General features: G+C 36.4%; 1 protein-coding gene and 1 non-coding gene across 4 annotated transcripts in view; one reads left to right on the top strand and one right to left on the bottom strand.

The window, feature by feature from the left end:
- The window catches only part of RMDN1 (regulator of microtubule dynamics 1), a 45,490-nt gene that overhangs the window by 21,335 nt on the left and 11,341 nt on the right, over positions 1–12,814 (top strand). For all 3 annotated transcript variants that reach the window (XM_029923211.1, XM_029923210.1, XM_029923212.1), the window contains exons 3-4: positions 465–561; positions 2,717–2,876. In XM_029923211.1, the coding sequence (XP_029779071.1) occupies positions 465–561; positions 2,717–2,876 (257 nt within the window). The remainder of the gene's footprint in view (positions 1–464; positions 562–2,716; positions 2,877–12,814) is intronic.
- On the bottom strand, positions 897–1,003 carry LOC115279595. The gene has a single exon (XR_003903525.1). It is a non-coding gene; the product is annotated as a U6 spliceosomal RNA (small nuclear RNA).

The raw sequence follows: 12,814 nt of genomic DNA, 5'->3' as shown, positions 1-12,814 counted from the left end.
CCATTTTGTGTCTCCCTCTCTCTCTCTGCCCCTCCCCCTCTCGTGCTCTGTCTCTATCAAAAATAAATAAAACATTAAAAAATTTTTAAATAATTTTGAGTATTGGAAGTGGATAGTACATCATTTTCAACAATGGATGGTACTTAGTAACAACAGAGAATTTGTGTAGAGGGTCAGGGTACCATAAATTCCTTGCAGGAAATTGCATTTTAAAAAATATATTTAGTCAGTTCTACAAGTTTTCTAATGTGTTTATTTTCTCTGGTTTCAGTAAACACTGGGATAGCTTCATTTACTTACTTCTACTACGGTTTACATCTAGATCCTTCAGAATTTCCGATCCTTATTTATAGGTGATTTCTATATCTAATTTTTTTTCTCATATATCAGAGTGTTTATGTTTCTTAGAATTATTGCTGTCTGGCTTGGGAAGACCTGCTTTATTGTGTCTTTTTCATTTTTAGTCTTCAGAGTTGAAGAAATTCTTGAACAAGCAGACTACCTATATGAGAGTGGAGAAACAGAAAAACTTTATCAGTTGCTAACTCAATACAAAGAAAGGTAGGCAGTATATGATAGGCTTGGGTTTGCAGTTTCCTCAAAATTTTTGTTATTTAATAATTAAAATGATTCTTGTGCTTGAAATTTTTATAATTTTTTTAGAGTTTTTACTGCAAACTAATGTTTCTTAGTGTTTATAGTATAATGTTTCTTTCAGTAAATGATTCACAAGTGTTATGTATCTCATTGATTTAGTAAAGGTGATTCTCCTTAGTTGTTCTAGTAGAGTGTTAAAGTATTTTTTATGTTTGTTGTTTTGCTTTGGGTCATATGAGGTAGTTGTTGAATATATGGGTATCTCACCTATCTATATTATATGTGTATCATTTTTTTTTTTAAATATGGAACGCCTCACGAATTTGCGTGTCATCCTTGCGCAGGGGCCATGCTAATCTTCTCTGTATCGTTCCAATTTTAGTATATGTGCTGCTGAAGCGAGCACTATTTCTCATTTTTAAAGTTAATTTTTTACTGGTATAGGATAAAAATGAATTAGAATGATCATATGCCACCATTGAATAGAATCTGTATCACTTAAAATTTTTTTTTAATGTTTATTTCTCAAAGGGAAAGAGACAAAGTGCAAGCTGGGTAGGGCAGAGAGAGAAGGAGACACAGAATCTGAAGCAGGCTCTAGGCTCTGAGCGATCAGCACAGGGCCCAGCCTGGGGCTTGAACTCACGAACTGTGAGATCATGACCAGAGCTGAAGTTGGACGTCTAATGACAGCCACCCAGGTGCCCCTGTGTATCACTTGAGAAGCAGTTTTTTAGAGAAACTAAAAATACTCCCTTTTTCTATTTTATTAGATTACATGTTTAGTCCAGACTATCATTCTGTAGTCAGTTTTTGGGAGGATTCAGGTGGAAGGAGATTCTACCCTATTAAATAGGTTAAATAAGGCTAAAATGGCATTTCCAGACCACATATCTACTTAATCTTCTAAGTTAAAAATAGTCATTTTCAGCTACCTTTCTTAGATTCCCAAAACAAGTTGTCTCACCACGACCCATCATTTTTACTTCCTAAATGTCTGTAGGATCCATTTTTTCTTCTCCATGTTCCCTTTAGTTACTTACAGGGGCTGGTTTGGTATTTTATAGTCATTTCAGTAATTACTTGAAAGGTAAGCTATAAGATAGTTACTCTATATTTATTTAATTATACTATTGCTACCTTTAGTTTCAAAATTTTATGTGAATACTATTTTTCTAAGTTTATTATTTATTTTGAGAGAATAAGCAAGAAAGAACACGAGCAGGGGAGGAGCAGAGAGAGAGGGAAAGAGAGCATCCCTAGCAGACTCTGTGCTGTCAGTGCAGAGCCCTTTGTGGGGTTTGATCCCATGACCGTGAGGTCATGACCTGAGCCGAAATCAAGAGCCCAATGCTCAACCAACTGAGTCACACAGGCCCTCCCAAGTGAATACCATTTTATGTTAACAAATGTATAATGGGCTTAAAGGCAAACATTTAATGAAAAGAACAAAAAGTCTAATTAAAAAAAATATTTCTAACTCTTAATTATGGTTACTATTTTGTTTATTAACCATTTCTTATTTTATTAAACTATATTCAAATGGAAGTTCTTAGAGGGATCTAGTGCCCTTACTTGAAATATTCCATGCATCATGAAATAACACACTCAAACATAAGATTTATTTTGAGATTTTGTTATATTCAATCCTTTATTAACACATATTTATCATATACCTATTGTGTGCCAGGTCCTATGTTTTGGCCTATGGATGTAGCAGTTTTGTTTTTTAAAGCATGACACTGTCTATAAAATTTATTTATATTCTGGTACTATCTGAACCAGTTAGTTATCTGAGGGGCCAGTGCACTCAAGCCTTAATTTATATGTTGAATTTGTAGTACTGGTGTTTAGAGAATTAAAATACAGAGATCTTTTCTAAGGAAGTTAGTATTTTAGATATTATAAGAAAGCTAGTATTTATGTATACTCTTGGGTATTTTGTAAGGAATTTTAGCAAATAAAAGGTTTTGTGTGAAAGAATAAAGCATTGTGAATAATGGCTTTGATACTGCTAAATCTTCACTGATGTGTAAAACCATCATATGTATTCATTAGTGGTGTGACCTTTAACAATTTTTAAATTTGAGCTAAACTGGTTATATTTATTTCAAATTAGTGAAGATGCGGAGTTACTGTGGCGTTTGGCACGCGCATCACGTGATATAGCTCAGCTCAGTGGAACCTCAGAAGCGGAGAAAAAGCTCTTGGTCTATGAAGCCCTAGAGTATGCAAAAAGAGCACTGGAAAAAAATGAACACAGTTTTGCAGCTCATAAGGTGAGGTGCTTAATGTAATAAAACTATTACCATCTACTGAGAGGTACATTGGTCTATACTTAACCTAAGATTCCTAATTCACATAGGAAAGAAAATTTCTCTGTTTTAAAGAAGTAGGGAAGAGATTTATTTTTATAACATTTTTTCAAAAAGATGTTTTTTTCTGTGCATTCTTGAACATTCTAACTTTATTAGTGTCTTGATAAATTAGTTTTGTGAATGCTTAGTTTTAAACACAGTGTTGATAGTTTCATGAATTACCTATATCTTTATTCCTAGTGGTATAAGCACTTGAAAATTGTTTGGTCATTTTCTTCACATATTTCTGTTTTATATAGAAACACTGTTTTCTGAGACCTAGTATAACTTTCACATGTAACTTTGCTACTTTCTCAATTTCCTAATTGGTTTAGAATAATGTTTTTCAGTGGACACTGTAGGGAGACATGGGGACATCATAAATTTTGGATTAGGACATCATGTTATCATGTGGGACTGTCCTCAGTAGACCTCCCCCACCCCAAGTTGTTGTGACAACCAGATTTCATCTCCTCCATTTCTAAATGCTCCCTAAGGATTCCTTAAATTTGTTAAGATTTGTTTTATGGCCCTACATGGTCCACCTTTGTAAAGTTTCTTTGTGCACATGAAAAGAATGCTTATTCAGTTTCTTGTTGGAAGTATTTTATAAATTCAGGTGAAGTTGGTTGATAGTGTTGTTCTGTATCCTTATTGATATTCTGTCTGCTTGCTCTATAAATTATTAAGAGAAGGATGTTAAAACGTCCAGGTATACTTGTAGGTTTGTTTCTATGCGGGGTTTTTTTTTTTTTTTTTTACATTAAAAATTTTTTTTTAAAGCATGAACAGGGGAAGAGGGGCAGGGAAAGAGAGAGAGAGAAAGAGAGAATGAATGAATGAATGAATGAATCCTAAGCAGGCTCCATGCTTAGCACACACTGATGCTGGGTTTGATCCCATAAGCCTGGGATCCTGACCTGAGCTGAAATCGAGAGTTGGACACTCAACCAACTGAGTCACCCAGCTGCCCCTTTTTGCAGTTTATTGATTTTTGCAGCATGTATTTTAATTTAAAGTGCTGCTGTTAGGAATATAAGCATCTAGAGTTGATTATATTTTCTTGGTGCCTTATATCTATCATTATAAAATCATTCCCCTTTATCTTTGAAATAACTCTTGGGGTTTTGTGTTTGTTTTTTCTTTTTCTTTTGGTTTAGTCTACTTTGTCTGATATTAACATAGCAACTCTTCTTTTCTTTTTATTAATGTTAGCATGTTACATCCTTTTCTGTCTTTTTACTTTTAACTGATTGTGTCCTTATATTTAACATATGCTTGTAAACAGGTGATAAGTCTTTTATTTTTACTTCTGTATTTCCCATTATATAAAATTTGTCATTGTAATACATACAGTGCAGTGAATTTTTAGCATTTTCACTGTGTTACGCAACCATCATCACTAATTCCAGAATATTTTTGTTACTTCCAAAAGAAACCCTATACCTCTTACCAGTTCGTCCCAATTCTCCACAGCTCCTGTCCCCTGCCAAGCACTTATCTAGTTTCTCTGTGAATTTGCCTGTTCTAGACATTCCATATAAATTGGAATGAAACAATATGTGTCCTTTGTGTGTCTGGCTTCTTTCCCTAAGCATAATATTTTCAAGGTTTATCGATACTGAGTACGTGACAGCACTTCATTTTTTTATGACTAAATACTACTCTATTGTTTGGGTATACCAATTTTGTTTATCCATCACCATGAACATTTAGGTTGTTGCCACTTTTTTGCTATTATAAATAATAGTACTATAAACAGCTATGTACAAGTTTTTGTGTGAACATCTTCTTTCACTTTTTTTATTATTGAGGTAAATTCACACAACATGAAATTAACCATCTTAAAGTGCCCAGTATAGTGACATTTAATACATTTACAGTGTTGTATAACCATTAACCTCTATTTAGTTCCAGAGCATGTTTATCACCCCGGAGGGGAACCCTGTACCCATTAGGTAGTCACTTTCTGTTTACTCTTATTTCCAGCCCTTCACCACCACTAATCTGTCACTAGTACTGTTTTCCATAGGAGCTGTAACAATTTTTGAATCCCACCAACAGTACATAAGGGTTCCCTTTTCTTCACATCCATGCCAGCATTTATTTCATTTTTTAAAGTTTATTTATTTTGAGAGAGTGCATGAGTGAGAGGGAGAGAGGGAGACGGGCAGAGAGAGAGAGGGAGAGAGAATCCCAAGCAGGTTTCGTGGGGTTCAGTCCCATGACTGTGAAATCATGACCTGAGCCGAAATCAAGAGTCGGATGTTCAACCAACTGAGCCCCCCAAGGGCTCCATCTCTTTTTGATGATGGCCATCCTAACAGACGTGAGGTGATGCCTTGTTGTGTTTTAATTTGCATTTCCTTAACGACTAGTGTTGTTGAGCATCTTTTGATATACTTGTTGGCCTTGTATTATCTTTGGAGAAATGTCTGTTCAGGTCCTCTGGCAACTTTTTGATTGTGCTGTTTTTTTCTTCTGCTGTTGAATTGTATGTAATTGTATGAATTATAATTCGGATATTAACCCCTTATTTGATAGATAATTTACAAATATTTTCTCCCAGTACGTAGACCTTTTCATTTTGTTGATGGTTTCTATTTTTGTGCTGAGGGTTTTTAGTTTGATTTAGTCCTACTTGTTTACTTTTTATTTTGTTGCCTGTGCTTTAGGTGTCATACCCAAAAAATTGTTACCAACACCCATGTGAATGAGGTTTTATTCCTATTTTCATTAGGAGTTGCATGGTTTCGGGTTTTACATTTAAGCCTTTAACTTACTTTGAGTTAATTTTTGTGAGTGGTGTAAGATATGTAACTAGTTTTATTCCTTATACATGTTAATATCCAGTAACCCTAGTGCCGTTTTTGTAGTCTGTCCTTTCTCAATTGACTATTTTGGTCTTCCTTGTCAGATACTATTGACTGTATATTCCTGTGTTTATTTCTGGGTTCTCAGTTCTGTCCCATTTGTTTTTATGCCAGTACTGTGTGCTCTTTTATTTTATTTTATTTATTTATTTTTTTAATGTTTTTGAGAGACAGCACGAGCAGAGGAGGGGCAGAGGAGAGGGAGACACAGAATCTGAAGCAGGCTCCAGGCTCTGAGTTAGCTGTCAGCACGGAGCCTGACGCGGGGCTCGAACCCATGAACCGTGAGATCATGACCTGAGCCAAAGCCGGACGCTTAACCTACTGAGCCAGCCAGGCGCCCCTGTGTGTTCTTTTAGTGACTATAGTTTTATAGTATATAGCTGCTGCTGCTTTCTCAGGATTTCTTTGGCTATTCAGGGTCTTTTGTGGTTCCCTATAAACTTGAGGTATGTTTTTTTTTTTTTCTAATTCTATAAAAAATGCCATGGGTATTTTGATAAGGATTGTGTTGAATCTATACATGGCTTTTGGTGGTATTGACATTTTAACAATATTAATACTTCCAGGGTATAAATACAGATTAAATTTCTTTCATCATTTTCTTACAGTTTTCAGAGTAAAGATCTTTGACCTTATATATATTTATTCCTATATAGTTGTTTTTGAGGTTTTTGTAAATGGAATCTATTTCTTTTTCAGAAAATTTGTTGTTAGGGTATAGAAATGCTACTGACATTTCCCTGTTAATTTTATATCATGCAATTTTACTGAATTTGTTGATTAAACAGATTTTTGTTTGAATTTTGTTGAATCTACAACTTTCTGTGTATCGAATCATGTGCAAGTAGGGACATTTAACTTCTTCCTTTCCAATTCTGATACCTTTTATTTCTTTTTCTTGTCTGATTGCTCTGGGTAGGACTTCAAGTACTGTGTTGAATAGAGGTGGTAAACGTGGGTACCTTTGTCTTGTTCTTGATCTTAGAGGATGTTTTAAACCTTTCATCATTGAATATGGTGTTAACTGTGGGTTTATCAAGTCTGGTCTTTATTTTGTTGAGATGTGTCCCTTCTATGTCTAATTCATTTTGTTAGGAATTTTTTTTATCATGAAGGGATGTTGAATTTTTTCAAATTCTTTTTCTGCATATATTAAAATATTATTTTTTTCTGTTAATGTGATGCCTCACTTTGATTTATGTATGTTGATTTGTTCTTGCATCCCAGGGATAAATCCCCCTTGATTGTGGTGAATGATCTCGTTAATGATCTGCTGAATTTGGTTTGCTAAAAACTGACGGTGTTGTGATGTTCTGTGATGGTTTTGGTATCAGAGTAACACTGTGTCATAGAATACTTAGGGGAATGTTCACTTTCTCTCTCTCTTTTTTTTTTCTTTTGGAATTGTTGATAGAAGCTTAGTGTTAATTCTTTTTAAACATTTGGTAGAATTCGCTAGTGAAGCCATCTGGTCCTGGCCTTTGCTTTGTTGGAAGTTCCTTTGATTACTAACTTTGTATTATTATTATTCATTTGTTCATATTTTTTGTTTATTCTTAAATCAAGGATTGGTTTTTATAGGAATTTTTTCAGGTCTGCTAGGTCACTTTATCTGTTGCCATACAATTGTTATTACTATTTCCTTATACTTTTTTTTGGTCCTAGATTTATTACTGAAGTCAGTAGTAATGTATGCCCTCTTTGATTCCTGATTTTAGTAATTTAACTTTTTTCTCTTATTATATCTAGCTAAAGGCTTATAAATTTTTTGATCTTTTCAGAGCATTAACTTGGTTTTATTGCTCTTCTCCATTTTTCCTATTCTTTATTTTACTTATTTCCACTCTAATCTTTATTATTTCCTTTCTTCTGTTTACTCTAGGTTAACTTGGCTCTTGTCTTTCTAGGTTTTTTTGTTTTTTTAAATTTTAGAGAGAGTGTGTGGGTAGAAGAGGAAAGCAGGGGAAGAGAGAGATTCTTAAACAGGCTCCACGCTCAGTGTGGAGACCGACATGGGGCTTGAGCCCATGATCCTGTGATCATGACCTGAGCCAAAATCAAGAGTTGGGCATTCAACTGACTGAGCCACCCAGGCGCCCCTTCTTTTTCTAGTTTCTTAAGGTATAAGGATAGATTATTGACTTGATTTCTTTAAATATTTTTTTAAATTTTTTTAGGTTTGTTTATTTTAAGAAAGAGCATGTGAGCTTGAGCAGGGGAGGGGTTGAAAGAGCAGGAGAGAGAGAACCCCAAGCAGGCTCCCAAACCCACAAACTGCAGGATCATGACCTGAGCCAAAATCAAGACTGGGATGCTTAACCAACTGAGTCCCCAACCACTGTCTTGATCTCTTTAAGGTTGCCATTTACAGCTATAAGTTTCCCTCTGAATCCAACTTTGCTGAATTCCACAAATTTTGTTATGTTGTGCTGTTTTGTTCTTAGGGAATTAAAAATTTTTTTCTTGTGTTTCTTATTTGAATGTGTTATTAAGAATGTGTTTTTTAAATTTCCAAACACCTGTGAATCATCCAAAGTTCCTTCTTTTATTTATTTCCATTTTCATTTCACTGTGGTCAGAGAACATACTTTGATTTCCGTCTTTTAAAATTTGAGAGTTTTTATAGCCTAATATATTGTCGATGCTGGAAAATATTCCATGTGAATTGAGAAGAATACATAGTCAGCTGGTGTTGGGTAGAGTGTTCTGTAGATGTGTCCTAGGTTTAATTAATATATAGTATTGTTTGAGTCTTCTGTTTGCTGCTTTTCTGACTAGTTGTTCTGTCAACTCTTGGAAGTGGAGTATTGAAGTCCCCAACTATTATAGTTGAATTCTCTCTCTCTACTTTCAAGTCTGTCAGTTGTCACTTTTTTTGTTCCGGAGTTCAGTTATTCAGTATACATATATTTGTTTATAATTGGTATATGTTTTTGATATTGTTTTTGTCTGTCGTGTGACAATATGGGTCCTAAAGTCTGTTTTGTCTGACATTAGATTATTATCTAATTCTAATTAATATCTCCTATCACTTCAGCTCTCTTGTGAGTATGGTTTACATGATAAAACTTCCTTTTTTTAAAAAATATTCATTTATTTTGGAAAGAGAGCACAAACTGGGGAGAGGTAGAAAGACAGGGAAACACAAAATTTGAAGCAGGCTCTGAACTGTAGCACAGAGCCCGATGTGAGGCTCTGTGAGATCATGACCTGAGCCAAAGTCTGATGCTTAAACGACTGAGCCATCTGGGTGCCCAGAACTTCCCTGTTTTTGCTTTAAACCTATATACCTCTGAATCTAAATTGTATTGTAGACAGTATATAGTTGAGTCATGTGCTTCAATACATTCTACTAATCTTTGTCCTTAAATTGGAGACTTTAACCCATTCACAAAGTAATTGAACATAAGAAGTTCTTTGGCAATTTTGCTATTTGTTTTCGATCTTTTCTTATGTTCTTTGTTAATGTCCTTTATTTACTATTCTGTAGATTTATTTTGTTGTACCATTTTCATTCTATTATTACTTATACTATATATTTTTTTCGTTTATAGTTTATTGTCAAATTGGATTCCATATAACACCCAGTGCTCATCCCCACAAGTGCCCTCCTCCATGCCCATCAACCCTTTTCTCTGTTCCCCCTCCCCCATCAGCCCTCAGTTTGTTCTCAGTATTCAAGAGTCTCTCATGGTTTACCTCCCTCCCTCTCCCCAACTGTTTTTCCCCCTTCTCCTCTCCCATGGTCCTCTATATTTTCCTGTTACACTTATGAGTGAAAACATATGGTATCTTGTCCTTCTCTGCCTGACTTATTTTACTTAGCATGACACCCTCAAGTTCCATCCATGTTGCTACAAAAGGCCAGATTCCATTCTTTCTCATTGGCAAGTAGTATTCCATTGTATATATAAACCACATCTTCTTGATCCACTCATCAGGTGAAGGACATTTAGGCTCTTTCCATGTTTGGCTATTGTTGATAGGGCTGCTGTGAACATTGGAGTACATGTGCTTCTATGCATCAGCACTTCTGTATCCCTTGGGTAAATCCCTAGCAGTGCTATTGCTGGGTAATAGGGGAGTTCTGTTGTTAATTTTTTGAGGAACCCCACACTGTTTTCCAGAGCGGCTGCACCAGTGTACATTGCCACCAACAGTGTAGGAGGGTGCCCGTCTCTCCACACCCTTGCCAGCATCTATAGTCTCTTGATTTGTTCATTTTAGCCACTCTGACTGGTGTGAGGTGGTGTCTCATTGTGGTTTTGATTTGTATTTCCCTGATGATGAATGACGCTGAGCATCGTTTCATGGTGTCTCTGCAACATTTCCCTCATAGAGTCCCCCTTAGGGTTTCTTGTAGGGCTGGTTTGGTGGTGATGAATTCTTTCAATTTTTGCTTATTTGAGAATATCTTTATCTCTCCTTCTATTTTGAATGACAGGCTCGCTGGATAAGGGATTCTTGGCTGCATATTTTTTCTGCTCATCACATTGAAGATTTCCTTCCATTCCTTTCTGCCATGTTTCATCAGATAGGTCTATAACCACTCTAGGTTTCCCTTTGTATGTTAGGGCCCTTTTATCCCTAGCTGCTTTCAGAATTCTCTCTTTATCCTTATATTTTGCCAGTTTCACTATGGTATATCATGCAGAAGGTAGATTCACGTTACGTCTTATGGGGGTTCTTTGTGCCTCATGGATTTCAATGTCTATTTCTTAAATTCGGGAAGTTCTCATCTATAATTTGATGAACCCCTTCAGACCTTTTTCTCTTTCTTCTTCTTCTTCTTCAGGAATTCCTATGATATGGATATTGTTTTGATTGTATCACTCAGCTCTCGAATTCTCCTTTCATGCTCCTGTATCAATTTCTCTTTTTCTCGGCTTCCTCTTTTGCTGTAACTGTGTCTCCTAATTCACCTATTCTCCTCTCTGCCTGTTCATTCCATGCAGTGGCTGCCTCCACTGTATTGTGCACCTCATTTATAGCTTTTCTTTTCTTTTTTTTTTTTTTTAACTCGTCGCAGCTATTTTGTAGGTACCTAGTCTGTGTATCAATGGCTTCTTTGATGCTTTTTTTTTTTAATAGTTTATTGTCAGATTGGTTTCCATACAACACCCAGTGCTCTTCCCCATAAGTGCCCTCCTCCATCACCACCACCTCTTTTCCACCCTCCCCCTTCAACCCTTAGTTCATTTTCAGTATTCAATAGTCTCTCAAGTTTTATGTCCCTCTCTCTCCCCAACTCTTTCCCTCTTCCCCTCCCCCTGGTCCTCCATTAGGTTTCTCCTGTTCCCGTTAGACATATGAGTCAAACATATGGTATCTGTCCTTCTCCGCCTGACTTATTTCGCTTAGCATGACACCCTCAAGGTCCATCCACTTCCCTACAAATGGCCATATTTCATTCTTTCTCATTGCCATGTAGTACTCCATTGTGTATATATACCACATCTTCTTGATCCACTCATCAGGTGATGGACATTTAGGCTTTTTCCATGTTTTGGCTATTGTTGACATTGCTGCTATGAACATTGGGGTACATGTGCTCCTATGCATCAGCATTTCTGTATCTCTTGGGTAAATCCCTAGCAGAGCTATTGCTGGGTCATAAGGGAGTTCTATCGATAGTTTTTTGAGGAACCTCTACACTGTTTTCCAGAGCATCTGCACCAGTTTACATTCCCACCAACAGTCTAGGAGGGTGCCCATCTCTCCACACCCTTGCCAGGCTCTGTAATCTCTTGATTTCATTTTTGCCACTCTTACTGGCAGGAGGTGGTATCTCAGTGTGGCTTTGCTTTGTGTTTCCCAGATGATGAGTGATGTTGGGCATCGTTTCATGTGCCTGTAGGCCATCTGGATGTCCTCTTTGGAGAAGTGTCTGTTTATGTCTTCTGCCCATTTCTTCACTGGGTTATTTGTTTTTTGGGTGTGGAGTTTGGTGAGTTCCTTGTAGATTTTGGATACTAGCCCTTTATCTGATATGTCATTTGCAACTATCTTTTCTCATTCTGTCGGTTCCCTATTAGTTTTCTTGATTGTTTCCTTTGCAGTGCAGGAGCTTTTTATCTTGATGAGGTCCCAATAGTTCATTTTTGCTTTCATTTCCCTTGCCTTTGGGGATGTGTCGAGTAGGAAATTGCTGCAGTTGAGCAGGAAAGAGTATCCGATGGAAAAAAGACTGCCTCTTTAGCAGGTGGTGCTGGGAGAACTGGACAGCAACATGCACAAGAATGAAACTAGACCACTTTCTTGCACCATACACAAAAATAAACTCAAAATGGCTGAAGGACCTGAATGTGAGACAGGAAACCATCAGAACCCTTGAGGAGAAAGTAGGAAACAACCTCTTTGGTGCATTTTTCAAGTCCAGCGATTAATTTTATGACAGTTGTTCTAAATTCTTGTTCAGTTATGTTGCTTAAATCTGTTTTGAGCAGTTCTGTGGCTGTGACTCCTTCCTGAAATTTCTTTAGAGGGGAGTTCTTTTCTTTTGTCATTTTGGCTAGCTTTCTGTCTCTTGTCAGTTTTAACAGCTCATTATGCACTGTGCACTTGTTAGTATTGCTCTATTAAAGGTGGCTCATTGTCTAGCACCTGTCGTATTAGCAAGTGGTTTTTTTTTTTCTTTTTAATGGTGTCTCTAGGTTTCTGTTGTGCCTTTTGGTGATTTTATTTTTCTACTCAGTGATATTTGGGACTCCCCAACATGTATAGTTTGGCTTGTTTCTTGGCGTAGCCCTACAAAGGAAAACAGACAAATACACAGAGAAAAAAAAGGATGCAAACACACAGACAAATCAAATAAGCAAGCAAACGAAAAGCAAAAAGGTAGAAAAGAAAAGGAAAGTAAAGAGAAGAAAAAAAAAATGGGAGGGGACAATGACACCAAAGGACTGGACAGTCTAAAAGGGTATAACCAGCCAAGGTGAGAGATAAAAGGGAGATAAGGGAAAATATATCTGGATGGCAAGAGGA

This window comes from Suricata suricatta, chromosome 15 (genome assembly GCF_006229205.1).
Source record: "Suricata suricatta isolate VVHF042 chromosome 15, meerkat_22Aug2017_6uvM2_HiC, whole genome shotgun sequence".
Lineage (NCBI taxonomy): Eukaryota > Metazoa > Chordata > Mammalia > Carnivora > Herpestidae > Suricata > Suricata suricatta.
This window is presented reverse-complemented; position numbering and strand designations above follow the sequence as displayed.